This window comes from Centroberyx gerrardi, chromosome 11 (genome assembly GCF_048128805.1).
Source record: "Centroberyx gerrardi isolate f3 chromosome 11, fCenGer3.hap1.cur.20231027, whole genome shotgun sequence".
Taxonomy (NCBI): Eukaryota; Metazoa; Chordata; class Actinopteri; order Beryciformes; family Berycidae; genus Centroberyx; species Centroberyx gerrardi.
This window is the reverse complement of record NC_136007.1, coordinates 9,103,402-9,129,437: the sequence shown is the minus strand read 5'-3', so window position 1 is coordinate 9,129,437 and position 26,036 is coordinate 9,103,402. Positions and strand designations below refer to the sequence as shown.

Genomic DNA, 26,036 nt, shown 5'->3' with positions numbered 1-26,036 from the left:
AGTTCACTTTCTCTCCCATTATCATTGATGATACATTGTGGTGTCAGTGTAACATCCTACTGTATTTATGATGGCATACTAAACATGATAAACAGCGCAATTAATATTTTACACCTGTATATCCTACTGCATTACACACCTTCTCTCTGGGTGTTAAATTGGGGTGGGGTCTAATGGATAATCTAAAGTTTTCCATGGGTTTTACACTCACAAACTCAGAATATGGTCAGTTTGTTAGGTGGAAAGCTGACTTAACTAACCAAACATCTTACTTCTGGGGCAGTGAATGGGGGTGGATCCTCTAGTGCTACCAGCCAATCAGAGCAGTGGCTCTGTCTGGCTGCTAGAAACGGCCCCAAAAACACCCCAGCTCTTGAGGAGGGAGAGGGACACAACAGACTATACTAATAAAAATATTTATAAATTATTTTCTTTAAGACTTAACCTCCCTGTAAGAGTCAAACCAAGACAACCTGGAGACACCAAATTTGGATAATGTTGTTCTAGTGTTCAGTTGTCAGAAAATAGAAAACTGCCAGTCTGACTCTGTCACACAGACAAATCTCTGCCTGGTAATTAATGTCAAATTTAACAGGCTCAAATTTGAAATTGCCCACGGCCTGTTCAGAGTAATCAGTGAGATGAATCATTTATGTAGAGTAACTTGTTGGGTATTTCAGATGCCTTCTATGGCAGATTAGCAGGCACCTTAACGGCACCTAATGGCAATCCCAATACATAAAATAAAATAAACATTTAAAAATATATGTAATAAAATTTTAAAAAATCTGCTCAGATTGTGGAGACATGACAAGTTTTGAACTCTTTGTTGAACTTTTTTACTCTTTCTGGTAATATGGCTATGTATTTTCAACTATTGTCATTGTTCTGTTAGTTATTTATTTTATTGTTTTGGTCATTTGAGAATACTGAAATTCATTTTGTATACTATAGATTTTGAACTAATCTTAGTCATTGTGATGGCTGTCATGCCAACATCTGAAAGCTAGACCAAAATATCTCAAAATTTTGGTTTGGTTTGCTATAATTGTAACTATAGGCACTATCCTTCATCCTCAGGTTTAGGCATACTGGCATGAAGATAGGATGCAAAACGGCTGAGAATGGCTTGAACTTTTCAGTGCGATGAGATGGCACTGATAGAGTTGCATAATCCTGCCACCCAATTAAACAATCACACTGTGGGCTGCAGAATATTATACCACAGATGGTGTAATATTCTTCAACAGAAACCGGCATTATCTTGTCTTAGGCCTTCCTGACGTTTCACCTGAGAGTGTAGAGTATTCGCCCGTCATTCCAGATCCGGAGCATGCGATTGGGCGTGGTGATCCAGTGGGCGTCGGCTTTCTTGGAGTTTCGGAAAAAGGTGTCCGGGATCCAGATCTTCCCGACCATGTTGCTGTTGAGACGCAGGACCTTCATTGTGCTGTTGAACTTTAACCTTCTGTCGTACCAGGTCTGGGCGAAGAATATGTCGATGGTGTACTCCTGATGGCAGATAAAACACACAGTTTTGTGGGAATTGTTATGTAAAACTATACAGGGCCGAAGCACTTCTGGGTAAATGCTGAAGCTTATATAACGATGCTAGATAAAAGTGTCTGCTTATCAGAATATAAAAGCTGGCACACAGTATTGTTTGCGCCCAGTGTTGTCAGCGATGTATAAATTGTTATTGTGAGATGCAATGAGATCAAATCAAAACACAGGCTGCATGAGCTGAATTCAAATTCTGAATTGACCACTACACACTCTTCACAAGTGCTTTTTCTTTTCTGTTTAAAGTCCCCATGAAATGAACTCCCATTGCTTTTACTTCCTGGAAAACAGAGTATCTTTCATGGTGACCTCATGCTGCACCAGCAGGCGTAAATATAAATTTCTAACCAATAAAACCATCAGATTTTTTAACAATCCCGCCCCTCCGCACCCCATCAAATAAAACTGCCTTTCTCTCCCTGACTCATATTCCATTGGTTTAGACTTTTGAATGATCCTTCACTACATTATGTCCCGCCCTCATCACCCTGTAATCAAGGAAGTAAAGATGCCATTTCATGGGGTCTTCAAAGACATCAACCTGTGAATTAACCTAAACCACTCTGTTAGTCTTTTGGTGAATTTCAGCTTAGAGAGGCTGCCTGGCTATGGGATTCATTAGCCAAATTAAAGTTACAAGCGCCACAGTCCCTTAAAAACAAAAAAACAAACATCTCCAAAAGCACTCATCTGGTTTTCCGAAGGCTACTTAACTACTGCAATGGAACCGTAACGCCGGAACACATTTGCAGGCACTTTTCTCCTCAGACAAGATGGCCGTCTATTCAGGCCAGGAGATCCTTTTGTCCCTGCTAAAGAGCCCCGTTGAACGAGACCATCTTGACGCCCTCAACCTGAAAATTAAATGTTCAACGGGGCAATTAATAGTTCCTCTTGTTTGGCTGAAGTATTATCTAACCCCATAGCCCGCTGCCTTGGCAGTGCTTTGTCCTGACAAAACCTTCTGTCTCCCATTCAGTCCGCATGAGAGCCGTGCGGGAAACTACGTATGAAGGATGGCAACAGTCGCGGACAGAGAGGGAGAGCTGGGAGCAAGAGAGACATGTGGTCTAATGTGGGAGGGAAAGGAGAGGGAGAGGGTTGGTAGTGAGTGAGCGATAAAGCTAGAGAGAGAGAGAGAGAGAGAGAGAGAGAGAGAGAGAGAGAGAGAGAGCTATCAGCCTTTCTTATTTATTTTGTTATATTTATGGAATGGTTGAGCCCCGAGGTTCAAAGTGAAGTACAGGGAGGGAAAAAAATCTGGGGATTTGTGTGCGAGAGGGCATGGAGGCATTAACTTCCTGACAAAGCTTAGCCCAACAATAAAGCCCAAATCCATGCCAAATAGTCCTAAACGAGATTTGAAGAACAACATTTTCACCCAGTAACATTCCTGTTCTTTCAGCAGGCTTTTTCTTTTTTTTTTTACACTCTTTTTTTCATTAAGGACAGTTAGACAGTTCAAATCCAATGATGACGAGGGATCCGAAGCCTTAGGATCTTCATCTGGGCCACGCTGAGTGGGATAACCATCTTTTTTTTTTCTTTCACTTTTATTTATCCAAGCTCTTTCCCAGCATCGCCCTGCTTCAAATTCATACACTGACACCGATTTACAGCTAAGGGCTGCCCAGTACAACCATACTCTTCTATTGTTGGCCACAAAGCAACAATTTATGATATATTATTCCTCTGTGAGTCTTTGCTTCTTGAAACCTCATGCCCTTGTCATCTCTCTCTCTCTCTCTCTCCCTCTCTCGCTCTCTCTCAGTCTGTTTGTCTCTGTCCCTTCCCTTCCCCCTCTCTAACGCTCACACAAGTTGTAACATTGCCATATTTGATAGATTCCTAATGCATAATTAAGAATTCAAAATCGTGTTCATGCTTAGATGCACACCCCCACACCATCAGTCTATTCCAATATAATCCTCTCCTCCTCAGAGAATCTACCATCCTCGCCACATTTGTCATGTGATTTAGTGTGAACGCACTGGACCAACTACGCTGATTACATCTGAATGCGAACCAATCAATCACCCTTTCATGTGAGCGAACAACTATTGTCACACACACACACACATGCACGCACGCATGCACACAAAGACACACACACACGCACTCACTAGCGTGCGCACACACACACACACACTTTCTAACTGGTCACAGCAGTGCTTCTTTCCTGACTCCACTACGGCCGTAGTTATTGAGAGAGTGGGTGTTTTTAGCTAAGACTAACTCAAATGGCACCCTGCCACCATGTAGAGCAAACTGTTCTGCTGAATTACAATGGAATTGGGCTCCCAGCAGGGTTGTGAGGTAGAAAACAACGGCACACAACACTACACCGATGTGGTGACGGCAAGGATTTTTTCTGTCTGTCTCTCTCTCCTTCTTTCTCTCTCGCTAAGCTCGTTCCTTGCCGCCGCCACCCCCTATCCTGCCCTATTTTTACCATCGCTGCAGCTTAACTTCTATACTCTACTCTGTACTCTATTCTACAAATAGCATAGGGTTCATCTGTGTTTCCGTGCATTCACTACGCCTTTAAAACAACAGCACGCATGGGAGTCAAAGACACATGGAACAGGGTTTACTTGTTTGCCCTTGAGGTGGAGAAGGGGCTTAACTACCTTTCAGATTTTACTTTTTCCAGTTTGATATTGGTAATACTTCATATTGTTCATCATTTGCTTTTATTACTGGTGTTTAATTATTTTACAGACAAGGAGAACTTTAAAAAGTGAGCTTTTTTTTGTCAAAAGCAAAAAACGAAAACATTAACATTTATCACCACTAATGCTAACATCAGCTGGTTCTCCAATAAGACATGATATATTATTTTGACATTTTGACAACTAACTACTGATTATCTACTGTACTTAAAATTTGACAAATTCAAAGCTTCAGTCATTCACTCATTTAAAGAAAATAAATAAATAAAAAATGCCTCAACATAATGGAACCACCAGTTTAAATGCAACAACTCTACAATACTTGTCAGTAGGAGTAAATGTATCATGTGTATCATGTGACTACAAGGTTATTTTATCATTCTAACACGGCAACACTGGAATAAAAAACAAACCGTGAATTCACATATTACATCAAAGGAGATTTTATAGAAAACAACAGTGTGGTAGTTGACGTGTGGTAATCAATTTAGTGGAACCAACACACAATTCTTAATGTGTCACTCTAACTATAACACCAGAAGGAAAGGATCAAAAGCCTAAAAAAAAAAAGTCCTCTCCTGATACCACATCCAGAGAAAATCATAGTTTGGTACGTTTATTTAAACAAACCACAAAGAGCTTTTTCAGGTGATGCCTCAGACTGTATCCGATTGCAGTCTTGGCAAGTAAAAAACGAGAACATCTCAAGTCCCGCTAATGCATGCATCCATTTGCAAATATATTGCTCCGAGGTCTGACCTAGCCAGTATATTGTGCAACGCAACTACTGCCCAGTAACTGTTAATCAGCATTACTAATGCAAGGGGGGGAGGGAGGTTGCTCTAAGCAGGGTATGACTCAGCGATCACATGCACTAAATGGACCACCTTTACCCACTGTGCTGCAAAGGCCAGCACAGTTGTAAGCCGCTGATTGACACCTGTACTGCAATGCTACACTACAAGGGCAGTAGGGCAGCACAGTGATTAGGGAGACCGGCCAATCCGCCGTGACAGCAAGCATCCGCCTGCTGAGGTGTCCATGAGCAACACACTGAAATCCCACCAAGAGGCAAAAGGCAAGAAAATAGACAACTTTCTCCTTCAGTGATACATAGAGCAACATAACATAATAACATTAATAATACATGAACATCATATTGTAGTATTACTCACCATGTTGATAGCATTTACTGGACCGATACTGTTGACAAACATGTCTGTGTGGATCACTGTTGGTTTGACTGCAAAGAAGAACAGGGAAATCAATTTTAGAGATGAGCGATATGCATTTATACATTTTATTTTTTTATAGTGGTGCCTATATCAAATATTAGTCATCATCATAAACATCACTATTAACAATGAAGAAGAGGAAGAAGAAGAGGAAGAAGAAGAAAAAGGAGAAGAAGAAGAAGAAAAAGAAGAAGAAGAAGAAGAAAGACATGCATGATGTTTTTTAAGTATCATGTATAACAAAAGGCCCTTGAGCTGCCTAATGTCCCGCCATAATCACTGTGATATATTAAAACATAACGAATTATGCTAATGAGGTAATTAATTAAGCAAATTAATGCATTTATTAGCAAATAATTCTATGTCAGCATACGTGTCTTCATATAGCACATAGGCGGTATCAGTATGAACTCCGGATCTTAAAGCATTAAGGGGTTATAGAAGTTTCAAGAAAATCCGTTTTTCCTCATTATTATGCAAAATGATGCAGCATGGTGGGTGCTCCAAAATCTAATCAGATCATCTAAGTTTCTATCATGTGTTGTTCTGAAGTTATTTTGTTCACAAGAATGTGTCGGCACACAGACGCCACCATGACGACATAATGTCCCACATACTAGAAGAAGAAGAAGAAGAAGAAGAAGAATCCTAACAAAAACAACAGGGTCCCAGCACCTGCAGTGCTTGGACCCCTAATAATAATAATCATAAAAACACTGTGACAGCAGCCTTGGTGATTAACTGGTTCAAGAAATCTTGTAGTGTGTGTCAACCCTAAGAGGAAAAATGACTGGGGAAGGGGTTGTGACTTTGCACTTCAAGTTAATGACATTCAACTCACTCCACTCAACCATATAATTTACCTTAATCAGATTATCCCACTTTACATTTACCGCACTGTATTGAATTTTCAGGGCTTCGTCTGGTCTAAGATACATCACATAGTGCCAGTGAAATAGAAAATCAGGCTCCATTTTCCCCTCGTCTGTGTGGAGAAGACATCAGAGCCTCGTCCTAAACAAGCTTCCTGCCAGTGTCAGAGAACCACACACTTTCTCTGTATTTATGGCCAAACTCCAGACCCATTTACCAGAATGCCTTTGTGCCCTCTGTAACATCCCATTCATCCCTTTCCCTTTCTTTCTTTCCCTGCTTAAGGTCTTTGAGCTCCTCTTGATAGTCTATCATTTACTCTCTTTTCCAGACTGCCCTGCTGTCGGCCCAGTGCTCACACACAGGCACACGCACTTTGTTGCCAAAAGTGCCTCATAAATATATCGACTTGACTTGACTTAAGGAAAGATGAAATTTTTTAGCCCCAACGGAGAAAAGAGTAAAAGAGGGCAATAATAAATAAATGCCAAAAGACAAAAAGAGAATATAACATTTGAGCAGCAGACTCTTGGGAAAATAGTCTTAAATCTCAGTTTTTTAAAAATTATTAAAATTTATTGAGTAAATGACTCTTCAAGAACTCAAACTCGTTGAATATCAAAGTGTAGGCAAACTAGTGCACACAGTGTGGAGAGACAAGTTGTGTTGTGTGTGTGTATCTATGTCAATGCATGTATCTACACTACCAGTCAAAAGTTTAGACACACCACATTTTTCTTTATTTTTACTATTTTCCACATTTTAGTAAAGACATCAAAACTATGAAATGACACAAATGGAATTATGCAGTGACCAAAAAAGTGTTAAACAAATCAAAACTATCTTATATTTTAGATTCTTTAAAGTAGCCGCCCTTTGCCTTGATGGAAAGGCAAAGGCTTTGAAAAGAAATTCATACATAGGCATCAACTTCACTATTTATATTTGTCTAGGAAACAAATTTCAAGCATTTAAGCATAAGCCTTTCGATCAAAATGGCTTTAAGGTAAAGAAAAATATAGTCCATTCAATCAGGTGTGTCCAAACTTTTGACTGGTAGTGTATATGCGTGTCTGTTTGCATGTGTGTTTTTGTATATATGTGTGAGTGAGTCTCTGTATATCTACATTCATCCATATCTGTGCGTGACAACTCTCTATGTCTACTCCCTACACTGGTTTAGTGCTATGGAGCGAGATGGCAGGGTGGATGTCAGACAAAGTATGGCTGAGGAAAGTGGACAGCTTGGTGTCAAAGGGACATCTATGCTCTGTCACTTCCTCTGGGTCGGCCTGGATCAACTTCTACACGTCGCCATCTAATGTGTATGTTTATGGATGACTGGACAGTATGTCTGAGAGGAGGGACGAGTTAAGACTCAACCAGCTTGATAGCTCGATGTGTGGGAGCTATGTGGGTGCCGGGCCGGGGTATAGAGAGAGAGAGAGAGAGAGATGTGGGTGTCAGGGTATAGAGAGAGAAAATACAGTAAGAGAGCGAGGGGGAGACTGAAAAATAGAAAGAGACTGAAAGATACAGAGTGAGTGAGTGAGAGAGAGAGAGAGAGAGAGAGAGAGAGAGAGAAGGGGGTTTACATCCATTTTTCATGTCATTCGGAGACACACATGAATGCGCATACAAATGTACATTGCCCACATACACACATGCAAACACACATGCACCTATAACACACACACACACACACACACACAAATAAGAATGATAGTCAAAATGGCTTACACTTGATACTCACACAATAAAGTTCTCACAATAAAAAGTGGGGCTTTTTGCCAGATATATCAGCGAGTGGCTATGAATACTTATGCACATTTACCGCACTGGCATCAGTAACTCCTGTAGGCTGGACTTCAAAATATGATACGGGAAATGCGTGACTGTGGACTGCATTATCAGCAAAATCACTTTTAGAGTCATTGGCATGGCATCACCAATAAAAAAAATATATAAATAAAAACAGATTTTAGTTTTCATATTTCATATGGCCAACTGCAAACTTGATGTCTTTAATAAATGCACTTAAAGGTGCCAAGTAAACATGGTGACGAGATGCCAGCGAACATAGTGTGACTGTGCTGAAATTTCCTATGGGGCTTATTACTTTTTAGGACACAATTATGCATGCCACAACTCCCATTATGGGCATACTGGGATACTGAATCTGACCAAATGAATCACCATACATTACCTCATCATTGTGGAGCTGTTCATTCCAATTGACTATACAGTAATGTTATGTACATGTCCATTTTTGCCCATGTTTGTGAATGCTATGAAATAATTTCTTTACTGCAAGACAATGACCTTGAAGTATACTGTATGCCATGTTTCTTATCATAAATCAAAAGAAGGATTTTTCTAAATCTCTCTCTCTCTCTCTCTCCATCCCTCTCTCCCTCTCTCTCTCTCTCATTTGCTCCATCTTTATACATAGACTGCAGGGGCATTAAAATTGAATGAGCCTCACAATGGACTTCAAAGGAGAAAACTGTGGCACAATCTGCAATGAATCCAAATCCCCAGTATTTCAGCGCTCCGAGGAGGAGGAGGAGGAGGAGAACAACTTCGCCTTTGCCTTGGCATGGTTGTTTGGTTGGTTGGTCGGTTGGTTGGTTGGTAGCGCCGATGACAGTACAGCCAGCTAATTATAACCACTCTGTAGCTGTGTAACTTGGCAGCTGCTGGAAGACCGACGCTGAGAGAGCAAGATCATAGCACGTTTGAAGATGATGGTTAAGACGGTGGCAGTCGGCAGCCGAGCTATGCGGTGGCTCTCAGGGTTGAAGCTGCACTTCAAACCAGATCTGAGCTGATGTTCATTTTATAGTACAAGCCCACTTCTAAAGTCTCAAGTATAAGATGCAGTCTTTTTACAGTCCTATATAGTGCATAATTTGCCATTGAAATTTGCCACGCTATACGCAGCATTGTATATGGAAATAAATGACGTTATATATATATCCGTTACACTTAGCTGCTTTTATGTTGTGCTGTCATTTCAGTCAATTCATAAGTCATGCTTAAAGCTTGAAAATGTATAACTTCAGAAATCATGTAACGTGATGTCAGTAAACTGCACACAGTACGCTCATGTGCAGCATGCTCATTCCTCTGGCATCGCTTTATACCAACGGATACCAAAGGGAGGAGAGAGTCAAAATATCCAAAGTTGGTGAGTCCAGCTTTCTCTGGATGGAGCGCTCGCTCTCTTGTTGCTGTTTAGGAGACCAGTTTATATTTCGCTTTTAAGTTTCGATTCGTTACTTCCTGTGGGCGGAGAAGTGAACATACCCGACATCAGAATTTAATTTGGGCAGATCTGAATGAATCTACAGGGTTTTGATTAGTGGGGATGGGACGCTCTTCTCTGTTGCAGCCCCATTTTGTGATTTAGGCTGATAAGACATAAAAATCTTGCCGAGTGCAGTGTTAATACAGTGGTAGCCTGTGTAGAAATCCCCCAACCCTGCATGTACATCCATCCTGCACGAGCACTACAGGACAGACAATTCCTCTTCGGGGGGAACAACGACGCAGCGCTAAATGCAGCAAGCATGTAAAGAGTGTCGACTGATGAGTACGTCTGTATCAATCCTGCAGTTTGTGTGTGACAGATCTTGACGTAAACAGTTTTCCCAGAAACACTGACCCATGAATCAAGCATTCAAGGGTATCGAATTTCTCCCTTTTCTCCTCTTGTGCTTGACAAGCTTGAGGATATATGCACTTCTGCAGACATGGAGCCCTGCCCAGCTGCCTGTCAAAGTGAAGGGAGAAAGCTACTCCTCTACTCCTCATACTGACAAGGCTCAAAGGACCATGATGGACAACTAGCCTGACCACACTCCACACACACAGCACATGTGCATACACACATGCATACACACAAATATAAACATAGGTATACATATGCAGATGGGCGTGCCCGTCCATATACAAACAAACACAAACACACAATTACAGTATATGCATGGACACAGGCACTTGAAGCTGTGTACATAAAATCTTTACTGTGTTCAACTTCTACAACCTGAATGGATACGCATGGGCCATCTGGCTGCTTGTGGGCTACAGCTGACTTGCTCGTGTTGCTACCATTCTTATTTAATGCCATTATCAAGTTATTAGTTATTAACGGATGTTGGCCGCTTGGATAATCCTGCCATTAGCTCCAGCAAATTTTGGCCGGCTCCCTCTCCTTCCACTCTGCACTGTGTTTTACCTCTTCCAAAATCCCCCTGCAGTAACAACAACAACAACAACAACTATGAAGCTAGCCATCCAGCTAGCAGCAGAATGCTAGCAAGTTTGGTTGAAAACTAGTGCTAATGTTATGCTAGTTCCACAACAATATTTCCCCCTGGCATTATTTTGGGTGTGGCACCCTCAGTGTGGAGAATGGTCTGACTAAGCGAGACTACAAAGTTATGAATCCTTACCATTTTACAGTCTGTTGGCAGCAGTGACAGGCAAATATGGGTGACAAGACTAATATCATGACTGGCTAAAATAATGCTGTAGTAATGCTTTTCATTTTTTTCACCATAATTGAAGGATTACATGCTCCTCTGTGGGTTGAGAACATTCTCCAACCTTTTGGATTCATGAAACCCTTTCAAAACTTATTGGATAATATCAAAAATGCTTTGTCATCAGGCTGAAAACAAGGATGTTTTCCTCGGTTCCTGAAAATTGATATGAGGAGATATGAGGTTTTCATCTGACAGCAATAATGCTTAAAAAGCAGATATAGATTTAGATACAAATTGGTTCCCTCATGATCTAAAAAGCCTGGTCTGGTCTGGGTGGGAATCTGCACATGGGGGATGAGTGTCTTTTTTCTTATTTTTTGATGTATGCTGTGTTAAAGTCTTAAAGACAGAATTTGTCCCAATGTCTGTGAAATATTCTAACTAATCTGCTCATTCTGATTCTGAGCTTTAAATCGTGATGTTGCTGATACTGCAATGACAATGTGCTTGTGTGTGTGTGTGTGTGTGTGTGTGTGTGAATTTGGGTAGATGTGTGGGTTCTTTATGATTCTGTGACTAAATGGATCATCTGTGAAAAATGAACGCCTACCTCCAATGTCGGGTCTGAGTTTGTTGTCGTAGCCATCTAGTAGGCTGTTTAGGATGTGTGTGACGTCACTCTCGTACACTTTGGGAGTCAGCACCCACGTCTTATTAGACACCTCATCATCGTCATCGGTCTGGAAGGAGCTGTGGGGAGGAGAGAGAGAGAAAAAAGACACATGCTATCAATCTCTTTTAAAAGGAGCGCAAGCAGTTCCCTCCCCTTAGTGCTTTGCTTCCTTTATAGAGAAATATTAGGCAGCGAGGGAGACAGAATCTTAAACATTTTAACCACTACATCATTGCTGGACAGTGGACACACCAAAATAAACTTGATTTTCAACAAAAAAAAATGTTTTTGTCCACTCAATAAATGACCAACTTAACATGGACAAATGCAAATGTGAATTACAGAGAAGAGTGAAATACAGTGATGTACTACACACTGAAAATGTATTAACTTGAGTAGATTAAAATGTGAATCAACTAAGCCACAAATCCACTGTAAGAGTACTAGTCATTCCATGCAGAACATGCATTTAGGCCAGCATTTATTTTTTTGTTGAACAAAACCCAATGGCCAGTCTAGAATGTACACACTATGCACTCTTTCAGTACATAAAACATTAAAGTCTATTGTACTGTATGTCCTGCAACGTCCCTTTCCACTGTGAGGTCCTGTTGTCTGTGGACCATGTGGGCCAGTACATACTTTTGTCACTATGTGAGTTGTCGATGTTTTACTGCAGTAATGCTATAGTGATTTATTTGCAAAGTACGCTATACTTTGCAAATAAAGTGACTCTCATTTTGTTTCAGATTCAGATTCTTATTAGCTATTCTAGACTAACATATTTAAGCCCATTTGGGCCCCAGTGTTCTGATGAGAAACCCACTAGTTATTCAAGATCGATCACACTACACATTTCGACCCCATTCTTTTAGGTACAGACTGTTTGCTGCCTGTTGTTTGAAGTCAAAAGGAGATGAAAGGACTAAACTCAAATGCTTCTGGTCTTTGTATTGCCTGCATACAGATGACATCTGGATTTTTTCATAATCCTGTGGTTCTCAGTCTTTCTGATGCCATATAGCACACTTACACGAAATGCTTAATTTACAAAGCACAATGGCCTGAAAATGGCACAAGCCCAGTATGCGCATTCAAGAGGATATAAAATATATAGAGCTGCTGGCCAATGAAAAATTACATTAACTTTGAGGGGGAGTGTGGTCGGTTGTTGATTTCATTAGTTTTCAAGGACGCAATCCAATATTGTAGTGTTGTATAGATTTTTTTTTTTGGCTGAGAAAAAATTTATCTGAACTTACTCAACTGTATACTAGTGTGCGTTGCCAGTTGAGAGTCACTATCATCATTCAACAATACCCCCCCCCCCCAGCGCCAAAAAAAAAAAAAAAAAAAGAGACACAAGGACAATGATAATGAAACTGAAGACAAAGTAATGCAGTAGTCTGTTTAGTGCAGGAAATTGGAATGCGGACCATTCCTGCTTGATTGGTTTTGTTGTTGCTGTTATTGATAGTGTTTTATCTCACCTGCACAAATTTGTCATTTTTTAATTTACAGTGTTTTATATCGCTTCACTTCTCTGTTTCATCACTGTTACAACTAAATAAATTAAACTGAACCAAACATCCATTAGTAGTTTGTGTGTAACGGAGGCAGAACGGAAAAGGAAAAGAAAAGAGAAAAAGGAAGATTGGATTGGATCTTTCATTAAACAATGTGATTATTCTTCCCCTAATTGTGGCACTTGGTACATTGCTGTATCGCAGAATCAAATATAAATGGGGAATGTCTAACAAGACCAAACCTGGGTCAAGTAGCATTTGAAAAATCTTTCCACGTTGTTTATTTTAACCTACTTAGAATCCCAGATGGGTTGGGTTTGCTGCATCAGCACAATACAGGGAGTGTCAGGTAAGCTGTTCACACTAAAGTGTACTAAATTGACTTTCAAATACTTTCCTCTGATTCTGCGAACTTTCTGGCATCCATTGTATCATCGTGTGTGAGAAAACACCACCCACTCGGCACTCAAAAAAAAAAGTTTAAACAAATGCTAAGAATGAAATCTACAAATACAGTCTGACCCGAGGTTTGAATGAGACAACAACCACCTTCACCTACAACAGCGATCACAACAGCAACAGCACGGAAAAAACAACTACAGCTCTTTCAATTCTCAAGTCAGCGACTCTCATGAAAATAGTGAATAATTTCAAAGATGGTAAAGTTGAGGAACTTGACGGCTGAATTGTTTGTTGTTTTTTAAATAGGGTTTTTAGGGCCCTTGAGCATCTGTGAGTGCAGGAGTAGACAAGCCAATTTTCCTGAGCTGACTCCCTCACCTCAGTAAGTGTCTGAAACTGAAAGCATAATGACGTCTCAAGAGCCCACCAACACCACCGCTGCCACGCCATAGCAGTAAATGTTTTTTGCTTTCGCTCCCACTTAGACAAGAATGATCTCGGTAAATTACATGCCTCTGAATGAAGTTGCTGTGTTTATTGTTTTTTTTTGTTATGATGGGACTTTGGGCTTTGGGAGCTGAGCAGAAGATGGAGGTATAGTACATTCTTCAGTGGTGGTGGTGTATTAGAGGCGATTGATATGCTGACGGCGAAGCAGAGAATGCTGCCTGCCATAAATGCTACGGGAAGGTTTTCTACTGCCAGTGGGCAGGGCTTAGATGTGTGTGAGCGTGTGAGAGAAAGAGAGAGAGAGAGAGAGAGAGAGAGAGTGAATAGACAGAAAAAAGGGATGATGATGATGTGTGTGTGCATGTGAGTGAGAAAGAGACAGAGGGAGAAAGGGAAAGAGCAAAACAAGAGAGCTAGAGACAAAAAATGAAAGCTAGAGAGAGAGAAATGATGATGATGATGATGATGATGATGATGATGATGATGATGGGGGCATGGGGTTTGAAGAATTTCCATTGTGTCTAAATCTCAAACAATCACAGTTCTGGATCACTTGTGCAACTCCAGTAACCATGGAATCAGACCAGAGAGATAGGCAAGAGTACAAAAGAGCAACGTTGAACAAGTTGTGAGCTTTCAGCAGGGCTTTACAGCAGTGAGAGGAAAAAGAAGACTGCCAAGCTTCTGAATGAAATAAAAAAGAATCAGAAATGGAGTGGCAAAAAAAAAGAAGAGTGTTTCCATGGTGAAAACAAAAAGACAGAAGCCCTAATAGCTTTCTCATGCTCTTAGGCTGGGTGCAGGGCATCATGTTTGGACCAGCAGTCTTCCTTAGACTGCATTAAGTGCCATTAAGTGCTATCTATCCCCTCCCTAACGCCGGTGCCTTACACATTAAATCTTCATCATATTACTTAGGTGGACCATTTTAGATGTGCCTTACAGGATGCTGTGAAAAAATATCCTGAAAACACCTCTCTCTGAATTTCTGTTCTATTCAACAGGAAAGGTCAGAAAGAGGGAGAAGAGAGAGCCAAAGAGAGATAGATAGATAGATAGATAGATAGATACATACATACATACATACATACTGATAATAGACAGACAGATAGACAGACATGTGGGTGCTTGGGAGATGGATGAATAGATAGATAGATGAAAAGTGGACTGTAAGAACCCAAAAAACCTCTGGCATTTTTCAGGTGCTGCTGCAATTTTATGATCTATATTCATCTCTCGGAGTATCTCTCTGTATATGGAAATGCTCCAGAGATGAGCAGATCAAAGGAAGAGCCATGTGTTCTCCACTGCAGACAGATCTGAGGTTTCGCCTGCTAATTCGGTACCTGAAGGTCCACAGAGAGGCCTGCGCTATGTGTTTGTGCAAGTGCATGTGTGAGTGTGTGTGTACATGCCTTTGTGTATGTACGTGTGCGTGCATTTGGACGCGTGTGCGTGCGATGGTGGAGAGCACTGGAGTAAAGTGTTGTGTTCACAGCTACCTCCATTGAGGTTTCATATACTGTACCCTTCACATTTAATGCCATCATCAAGAGAGCCTTTATCACTCTCATCTCCTCCATATGCAGCAGTCAAAAGGACGTGAGTATCATAACCAATTCAGGGCGATAAAATGTGAAAACCAAGTCTGTATTATTTAAAACTCTCCAGTTAAAATCTCATTTCAGGTTTGATCACCCCGCTAAATCATAAGGTAGCTCTCTGTACACGTTTGCAGAGAATTGCCCCATCCTCTGCAGTTTTATGCATTCACACGGAAGTCTGAGGAGGGCAATGATAGCAATATCAGTTATGGAAACCACTATTTGCCTACCATCAGCATCCCCATCAAGTTCCCTTGAGCTATCATCTCCACATGTTTATAATTGTGGCTAATGAAGAAACAGAATCTAATGAACCCTTCTGCTTATTACCCAATATGAAATAGGCCCTGTGCCTACATGGCAGCCACACAACAACACACCTCTCTTAGCACTGTGCCAAGGAGTCGCTACAACCCATGTGAGCCCTCCTTTCACAAGCACTGTTCTTAATGAAAGCAAATAACACAATACAATGGCGCTCCTTGTACCAGCTCATCAGTTTTCACCAATAAGATTCACCAATTGCAAGCATTTTGAGTTGCCTCCCTGTTCCTTGCTCATTTGTCATTGAGGGAAATAGAATAGTTTGGCTGTCATTTTGTCTTCGGACATGCAGAGCTATTAGTAACAAATCACCTGATCTACGGTGGCCTGTTAGGCTCTATTTAACCTCTGGTAGTAGAGACAGACAGGCTATTTACAGACTGCCCTCAGTCCAATCTAAACAAGATCGCATAGATTGGAAACATTAGGCTAATCTGGACAGGCAAAACCATCTTGTTCCTGCCAATGGGTAAGTAAGATAAGAGAAATTAGGCCAATTTGAAAAGGTGGCTGTATCAAGTGAAGTTTAAAGTCTTTGGGGCTTCATATTGATGGGGATATGGCAGTGAGCATATATCCAAGACAGGTGAATTATGAGAAGAGTCCAAATCTAATTCAACACTAAACCTCCATGATTTGTAATAATCCCTTCCTTGCATGAGAAAGCAGGTACTTCATATTGCAGGTGAGGGGTAGAAACACATCGCTGGGGGACTAGTTTTAAATTCTAAAACTTACACCTTACCCCTTACCATCAATTCACCTGCTATGTACCTGTGCCCTTTAAAAAGAAATTCACACACTGTTTTGGATAAAGGATAGCCTCAAGACCTAAATTTATCCAGAGAGGATAAAGATAGGACTATTACCTGCAGGGCTGAGACAGCAGCAGTGGCCATAGTGAGAGACCTTACAGTGAACACTCTCAGCTATACCATGGAAATTAAGGTCAGTCAACTTTATGATGACATGTGCCAATCCACCTGACCCAGGATTATTGTAATACTCACTAGGGGGTGCGCTACTTACTGATAACCCAAACCCTCATAACAGTATCCAAAAAATCTGGCTCTAACTCTAACCTTAATACCCTCTGGGTGATGAATATGACAGACTCTCAATCACAAGCAAGAGGTAGCTATGAGCTTTAACTGCCGTCACCCTCTGTCCTGCCCAACTGTCTTCTACAAGGAAAAAACAACTGACATCTGCATGGTATTAGCGCCATTTTAAGGATTCTGAGACACAGAAAAATACAAATTCATCAGATACTCATTAAGGGATACATGACAGCTTGACAGATTGTCAAAGATATGCCAACAGCGTAGACCCAGTCCTTTCCAGATGGTGACAAGAGGCAGATATGACGACTTGGAAGAGTCCATTGGGCAAAGTACTGTAGTAGGTTTCCTGTTTGAGATTATGGAATAGTAAAGGAGTTACATTCTCCAGTTACTTATAGACCAAATCAATTACAAACATTTTCTGTAGTTGGCCTTTTAATGAGAATTAATGTAGATGGGAGATAACTGGAATGCAACAAGTGCCGGGGCGGGATGTGGATGGGAAGCATTATGGCAGAAAATCAGTTCTGTTGTGAAATTTGGCCCATCTTTGTGAAAGTCAAATACCTATGAAACTACAGCAGCTGACAACTTGGCTGCAAAACTGTGCTGAATTGTTGGACCCTAATTGTAAGCACGCATATATTTATTCAGGCTTATTAGTGGTGATGGTTGTTAATGCAAAATGTGTGTTCTCTTTTGTGTATAATTTTGTAGAAAACAATGTATGATGGCCATGGGTTATGACTGCTAGCATATGTACTTTTAGCCACCTGATTATCTCTCTGGATAGTCTAACCCACCTGTCCCATGTGTGCCAGCTGCCAAAGAGAATGGAAACTGTTGCCTGTAAATTTTCCGGATTTAATTGAACTCAGTGTCTTGGAATTGTGTGAAATTGTGTTAACTGCAGGTCATTGTGTGGGCATATACATGTATGTTGTTACCATCTAGCAGCTACCTGTATGTTTAGCAAGAGGAAAGTATTTGTTAGGCTGTTGTGACACATTTCTCTTCAAAATGACACACACAGGTTGAGCATTACTGCTACTATTGGCATAGCAAGCTGTTATAGCTGGCATTGTTAGATGGTGTGAGCCATACATGTTTAACATCCAGTTAAATCATAGGTAAATGCTAGACAAGGTATAGAGTCCACACTCTGTACACAAAATCAACTTAACAGATAAAAGTGCTACCAGATTATCCCATATGGACCAGAAGAGACTCCTTTGGTTTCATATTTTGTAAAAGAGCAAGATCAGAAAATCTGCAAAATAAATTGCAGATATCAGAGAAATAATGGCTTGTTCAAAGTTGTGAAACCATGCAAAGTTTTGAGAAAATGTCCCTTATAGCTTTGAGAGGATTTTTTACAACTTTTCAATAGAGTTCTACAGTATCCATGCATTGAGAACAGCTGCTGAATATATTATCATTATTATCATTACATGAAATGATAAGAAAATGTCAGAAGCAGCAGAGGGAAAATGTATTCAAAAATGTATGTTCAGCGTTTATAAACAATAGTCACTTGACATTTAAACATAGGCATAAGAAGATCCCAAAATATGAGTTAATGTCTTTCACATAATCACATGGTTTGAAAATTTAGCACCAAGCCAATGGCGAACCTAACTGTAGCTACCTTTCTAATAAAAAAATCTAACCTTTTTAGACGCTTATTGATCATGTTTGAACTTGCAATAAGGGCTAGCTGATAGTGAACAAATTCAGGATTATTTTTCCAATGGAAAGTGAAATATGTTCCAGGGCATGAAGTTCAGAAAATCAAAAATAAATCATGAAACTGCCATAAACAAGGTATGCCAACCTATACCTGGTTTGGTGTGTCACAAATTGCAGTTACAAAATACATGTACACCTGCCAGCCACAATAACTGTTCAGGTTAATGACGCATGTGAAAACGGTTGACAGCTTGTGTAGAAATACAGCAAACTTCACCTGGCAGACCTTGAGTCCCACCAGAGCTCCCTCACTGTGACATCACTTCCTGCTGCTATGGCCTTCACATCATCCTTGGCTTACAAACTCTCCTTGTGGGTATTGGGCCTTGATCTGAAGCTTAAGTATTGACTGACGGAGACTTAATGCCAAAAAGTTGTTCATCTTCCACAAAAGCCCTGAGTTGCTAGGTTACGTCAGTCTGAGGGTGTCGAGCCAAAACTGGGTCCTCTAATACTTTTGATCTCAGTAACTAATTGTGTGCTGGAAGGCTGAAGCTAATGTGGTATCAAACATTAGTAATAATAATAATAATTGTAAGTAATTGTAAATGACAAAGTTGCATAGATCACACTGAAAGCATACCAGTGGCCTTTATGAATATTGTCTTATGTAAGAGGTATGTTTAGTGTGTAATAGCTGTCATTAAATTATTACACAACAAATAGGCCCACTCCACTATCTGTTTGAACAAAAGAAAATTATATGTCAGTCACTGGGCATAACTAGCTGTTATGTAAGCTTAGAGCCATGCTATTACCTTTACAGAGGTGTTTACATGAAGATCTCATGTGGCACACATCGCCATATTATGATTAATTAGGATGCACCCACATTTCACCTTGCCTTGATCAATCTGAGCTGCAATTCAGGTTCATTCATTAGGTTTCATTCACTCATGCACAAGTTATAAAGCACATAAACTGGCCATATGTCTGTATTCTGGATGTAATTCAATGAGACAAGGTGTATGTGTATGTGTGTGTGCAAGGGTTGTGTGAACACATGTGTGCATACAATTAGAAATGCAGAGGGTCTAGATTACAATCTAGGCTGAGCAGGGAGCCCTGAGGTTGCATTCAGCACTACGGTGATTGAATGCAGACTGATTTATCAGCCTCCATTTTTCACCCTCCAGCAGCACAAGACGGAAGCGATGCGAGGAGCCCAACCATCCGCTTCCTCTTAACTATTCTTATTATCTTGGTGCAAGGGGAATCATGTCTTGATGAGCACAACTGAGCAGTTTCTTCCAACAAACTCAAATCTGCACTGAAGTAAAAAACTGAAACGACGGCCCTTTTGCCTGGAACGTGAATGCACACAGGCTCAGAATCAGTCCATATGTGTCATCCTTGTCCTTATTGTGCCTTTACAGTTGTGTTCTCTGTGTGATTGTCTGCCATTTTGAAATATGTTCTTTTTTTTAAATTTCAAATACATGGATGAGAATGCACTCTCAGTCACACGATGGTTGTTTATATTACAAACGGTTGCTTTGCATATTTCGTTATGCCAAATACAACACTTGTATTCAGAATGAGGCTTTGACTCTTAGAATAGACTTGATCCTTGAAGACAGCTTAGCACTCACTGCATGTAGCCTTAGCTTCTCTCATAGCCTACCGCTATAATGGATATGCTATTTCTAACGCCGCACAAATTGCGATGGATACTAGACAACTAGCTAGTCTCTTTACAGAAATGTTTATATGCAAAAAATAATGTGTGAAAGATCAAATCATCTGTAAAAAATGTCCACAGCCCAATACGGTAGCCAGCCTGTAGCTGTTGGTCGCTTTTGCTTTCTGTAAAATAAATATATCACACAAAAGCCGTCTCAAATGCAATTCATGTGGCAATGTGACTCACTAAATGAGTCAATATCACCCATTCAGCCGGTCGAACCACCGTTAAATGTGCGATATGCAAACTGCATGCCTTGATTCTCTACCTCAACTACAGACTCCCTTTCCCAGCCACCTTATCCATCAGAATCCCACTAAAAGCAAGGCTCGGTATTAGATGAGGGAGGCTCAAATATCCTAAGACAATTCCACCAAATATCTGCCCTTTAGTACTGATAGAATAAGAAATATGCTCACTAGCACAGCCGACACAGTAGCATGGTTTCGAGGGTAAATATCACTCCTGAATATCTCCATCTTACCTTGTAGGAAGATTAACGAATATAAACACCCAGAGAAACAGCTTCAGAGGAAGGGAAGGCTTCGCCATTGCTGTCGAGCATTTGGAGGCTAAATTCGGTGAAGCCATCATCACCATCTTCGTTTCCTCTTTATTGCAGATGGACGTGTCCGTCTATTTACTGTGTTTCCTCCCTATGATACATTACGCACATAGCAGGAGCGGGTCTGAAAATCTAGACCCGAGGCGGACGTGCGGTGCAGCGAAAACAGCCAAAACAAAAATCGATGCAAGTCGAAAGCTAAATTTCTTATGACTCGTTTTTGTGTGTCTGTTACCGAATCGACAGCCTGGTAGGCCCTAAAAAAACTGTCACAGACACTGAAGCCCCGTAATAGGCTACTCTAATATCCAGCAGCTGAGAAAACCATTGGAGCCTCGGTCTGAATGCAGATTAACACTGGGGTCAGAGAGAGGAACTGATGCACGTTGCTGCAGCACGGATCAACACATGCGTGGTTTCATCAAGCGGAAGCATAGCTGGGGAGAATAGGGAAAAAGCCTTAGCTTGATGCTATACCAAAAAACAAGGAAAACACTAATTATGGTCTTATTTATTGATAGGAGCATAGTATAGGTGTATATTATGCGATGGAGTTTAATATAAAAAAATATATATAATAATTTTATATGATACCTAAAATAGCACAGCACCTGAAAATACAGGTAATACTAGCTGGTGTGGCTGGTGTGAAAATGTCACCATCATAACCTATTGGCAATTCCAAAAAATAATAATATCTTTATTTAAATATATAAATGTGTTGCATGGAGCAGTGAGATAGCGCTACCACTAAGGTAGGGGTTTCCAAAATGGGGTCCAGGGGACATCCAGGGGTCCTTCAGAGGGTTCCATGTGGCCCCGAGCAAAATGAAGAACAGCTTTAATTTCACTATTATTTCATGAGAGACTGTATAAGAATGACTGTTTTGATCACAGGTTTCACTGCCTCCCTCCCCGCCCACAGTGCAGACAGTTATGCAACTATCTGCTAAATCATAACTAATTACAAAACTATTCTCAGGTGGGAGGGCCTTGGTCTGATGCGGATCTGTTTGGGAGTCCATATGCATGAGCTTCAGGCCCGAGTCCAGCTACACTTTCAGCACTACGGACAGCTCCATTACACTGAGCTGCATTAGAAAACACAATCAGCACCAAGGACAGCTCCTGTCAGTTTGCTGCTGCTTTAATCAGAGAAAACTCTCTCTCACGGCCAATTTGCTGTGACGGAAATAAGTGCTCTCATCCCCAAAATGGAACCCAGGAATCTGATTAGATTACCTCACTAACCCCTTTGTACATTAATTGATTGTTTGACTGAATGAGGTTAAATAGGAATGCAGCCTATGCCAGAGGATATATTTATATTTAGGCAGCATACACAAATCCATCAGTATTGTATAGGGCTGTATAGATGATGTATGTGGCTTTCCAAGTCTTTTGACATGTTTTGAAACCAATCCAGGGAGAGCATCCTGAGCTACGCTTTGTCCTTTGTAAGGTGCTCTGGTACCCATTTCAGTATCCTTACATAAGTATGCTAATGCTCCTGCTTTGGTAGGCTGTAACTTTTTTTTCCCAAGGACTCCTTGAAGAAATATATGAGGGAAAAAAATACGTGTTCATAATCTAAAATACAAAATGATAGCCCGGCCTGCACTATCTCATAAATTCATCTGATAGTGTTGTCACACTGTGCAGTCTCTCTCTCTCTCTCTCTCTCTCTCTCTCTCTCTCTCTCTCTCTCTGACACACACACACACACACACACACACACACACACACACACATACACACACGTCTCATTTAATGTTACCTTCGGGGGAGCAACAAAACAAAGTTAAATAAATAAATAAAACAGTGACGCATACACATGCCCGGATTAAAATTAATGCTTGTTAAGGTTGTCTGTGTGATGCTAGTGGCGTTAGCAAAGCAGGTCATTTGTCTTTAGCAGCATCTTTCTGTACAGTTTGTGTTTTGACTGACCTGAGGATGATATCACATCTGAGTATGCTGAAGATATCTTTCATTTGAGTTGGATTTGTCTTATTGTTTTATCTTTGTTGGAAGGTCAAAGGGCAATTCAACCTTCCTATTTATCTAAGCACAGTGGTTTATAAACTTGGTGTAAAGTAGAGAACTACACTACCAGTCAAACATTTTGGACACACCTGATTGAATGCATTATGTTTTTCATTATCTTAAAGCCATTTTGATCTAAAGGCTTATGCTTAAATGCTTGAAATTTGTTTTTTTAGACAAATATAAAGATTTGGAAAGAAAGCCTTTGCCTTTCCATCAAGGCAAAGGGCAGTGACTTTAAAGAATCTAAAATACAAGATAGTTTTGATTTGTTTAACACTTTTTTTGGTCACTGCATAATTCCATTTGTGTTATTTCATAGTTTTGATGTATTTACTATTATTCTAAAATGTGAGAAATGGTGAAAATAAATAAAAATGCATGTATCCAAACTTTTGACTGGTAGTGTATAGCAGGCATACTGTGGATAACATTTTCCCCCTAAAACACACTCTTTTCTACTCCCCAATGGGCATATTTTTGATATTTTGTACTCATCCAGTGAAAACAAAGTTGCCCAGCAACACACCAACAACAAAAAAAAAAAGCTGAATCAAAAAACAGCAAGCACCAAGCGGAGTGACAGGTGCAGTCAAAACAAGCAGGTGCTTGCAAAGTCGCCATCTTGTCATGGTGCATTAGCCCAAATTCCCCTCTGAGCATTTATTCCACAGGCATACAGACAATAAACATGCTGCACTAGCCCTTTAAAGGTCCCATGAGGATGCAGCCATGGTAAACTGTTGCACTGTTTGCTCTTACTTTTGTGGCCTTATAAACTCATTCACTCAGAACGATAACTATCCATTTTCTTGTGCCCTTTTTTGCACATTAGCTATACTGAAGCTATTTACTTTTACTATTTTGTGTTTGTAGCAATCAAATTTGATTGCCGCTGTTGCCGCCTAAGTGTGACATGCATGGAAGATGAGGTGTGCCTGATTTGAAACACCATCATGTTGTTATTTGTGGCAAGTGAGGCTCCAAGTGATTTAATCATCTTAAGAGAATTGAAAGATGCTTCATCAGCAATGCGGCACTCCTCAAAGCAGAGTAAACCCACAACATCCTCAGAGTGAAGTATAGAGAGGAAGCCTTGTTTAATATTTAATGTATACTTTTATAAACGGTTTGGGATGTAACTCCTCAGCCCGTGCCTGCCTCAAAACTTCTTTTAAATATCAGTTTCAAAAACAATGTAGAAAGAAATGTAGGTCATGTTTTGCCCCTCTTTTTATCTCTAATGATGAGGAATAAATTTAGACTGATCACAGCATCACGCTCACAACAAAACACAACTCTACTCAGTGTTTATATAACCGAGCAGCTTTAGCTTCATCACTGACCTGGATAATCAGTGGAAGTTGGTTTGGTTTAAGATCCAAAATGTGTCAGAGGCCAGCAGTATGTTTTGCATTACCATTCTTATGAGGACTGTCAAGATTTAAATCATTGTTAGGGTCAGCAAAATCTGAAACCCAGGGATTTACATGTTTAACTATGAAAGTAAAAACAATATCATTGTTAGCTAAGTTGTGCAGCAGTGTAATCCTCCACCTTTACATCACTATTCTATATTCCAATCAAATATCTACAGCAATAGCAATGAAATTTTGGCCTTCACTCCTCATATGGACCATGAAAATCCCAATTGGTCCATTGGTAAGGTCCCTGTCACACACACACACACACACACACACACACACACAGTCCCCAGGGCCAGATGTATCTCTCTGTACCTACAGCCATGTCATTGCTGCTGTCACAGACTCTGACCAGGTCAGGACATAAAGGTCAGCGACAGAGATGCTGGTTAGTGGCACAAGGTATTGATCTGGTTTGGATGGATATTAGCTCTTACCTTGGTAATTTAATTAAATGCTGATATACCCACTGACCACTGAATTATCACGGTTAATTAATCAAATTGGACATACCACTGTGCCCTATACCAGTAATTACACTGGAACTCACTAGTCACCAGAAGATTGATAAACTGGTACATTTTTACTTACAATACCATTATTAGAAAAGATATTTTACCACATTTTACCAAATATCCAGCAATGCCTATAGTCTAAGATGACAGACCTGCATTATTCTTAAAGTTCCCAGAAACAGATCAATCACTGTTTTTGGTGAAAAGGCATTTGATTATTTTGCACCCTGGTCTTGAAACAATCTTCAGTTAAAATTCTAGCTTGATCATTTTATTCCCCTAAATCAGTTCAAACAAGTTATCCACAGTCTTATGCAAGATGTTGTGATGTGCAATATGTTTCTGATCTAAATTGTGATCTTTTTTTCATTGCACATATTTTACTATTTTTGTATTTTCTACTGAACTGTATGTTTTATTGTGTAACCACGGCTGATTTTGAATCTCAGTGGGACTTCCTGGTGAAATAAAGGCTAAAAAAAAATATATATATATATATATATAAATAAAAATCTTGTGATATGGTATGTGATATGAGTCTTGTTTGGTTGTTAATGAGACGTGTGAATGAGGGGATCTAGCGATGGAAGAGTGGTATGGTGTGTTATCTGCTGTGCAAAAACGTCACAACATGTGACTGAATGTTTATTTCTAATCTACATAGAGGAATATGGGCTATAGTTGGGGGACACGAGGCAGCAAGTCAAATTCACATTAGGGAAGATCTCTCTCCCTCATTCATGCTTCTCTCTTTGTTTCTCTACCTCATTCTGTCTCTCTTGCTCTCTCTCTCTCTCACACACACACATACACACACAGAGAGAGAGAGAGATGGAGGGAGAGAGAGATGTCAAGTTGGATGCAATTGGTTCAATAGTCACAGCAGGAGGTTGAGCCAAACTGGCGCATCTCCATAGCATGGGTGCACCTGGGCTCTCACGCATTGACCTGCCTCCAGAAACCTGTCTGTCTGTATGTGTTTATAAAATGGAGAAAATAAAATCCAGGTGGTATAATGTAGATTAGCTTTACTGAGAGCGATTTACTATTCTTATAGGTCAGTGGGCTCATGGCTGACACATGTAATCAATATTATACCAAGTTGATCCAAATATAGAGAGTATAAAAGCCCTCTTAGCCCATGGGGTGATTTTTCATGTGAAAATACTGCAGAATA

General features: G+C 40.3%; 1 protein-coding gene across 4 annotated transcripts in view; it reads right to left on the bottom strand.

Moving 5' to 3' along the window:
• Positions 1 to 20,909, bottom strand: part of gabrg2 (gamma-aminobutyric acid type A receptor subunit gamma2) — a 55,303-nt gene extending 34,394 nt beyond the window's left edge. For 2 of the 4 annotated variants that reach the window (XM_071910682.1, XM_071910683.1), the window contains exons 1-4: positions 20,794 to 20,909; positions 11,444 to 11,583; positions 5,411 to 5,478; positions 1,292 to 1,512 (exon numbers count right to left, since the gene is read on the bottom strand). In XM_071910682.1, coding sequence (XP_071766783.1) covers positions 1,292 to 1,512; positions 5,411 to 5,478; positions 11,444 to 11,583; positions 20,794 to 20,909 — 545 coding nt within the window. Of the gene's footprint in view, positions 1 to 1,291; positions 1,513 to 5,410; positions 5,479 to 11,443; positions 11,584 to 20,793 lie in introns of those variants that run through there. The other 2 variants (XM_071910684.1, XM_071910685.1) reach the window with 1 other exon arrangement.
• Between the last annotated feature and the right edge of the window lie 5,127 nt (positions 20,910 to 26,036).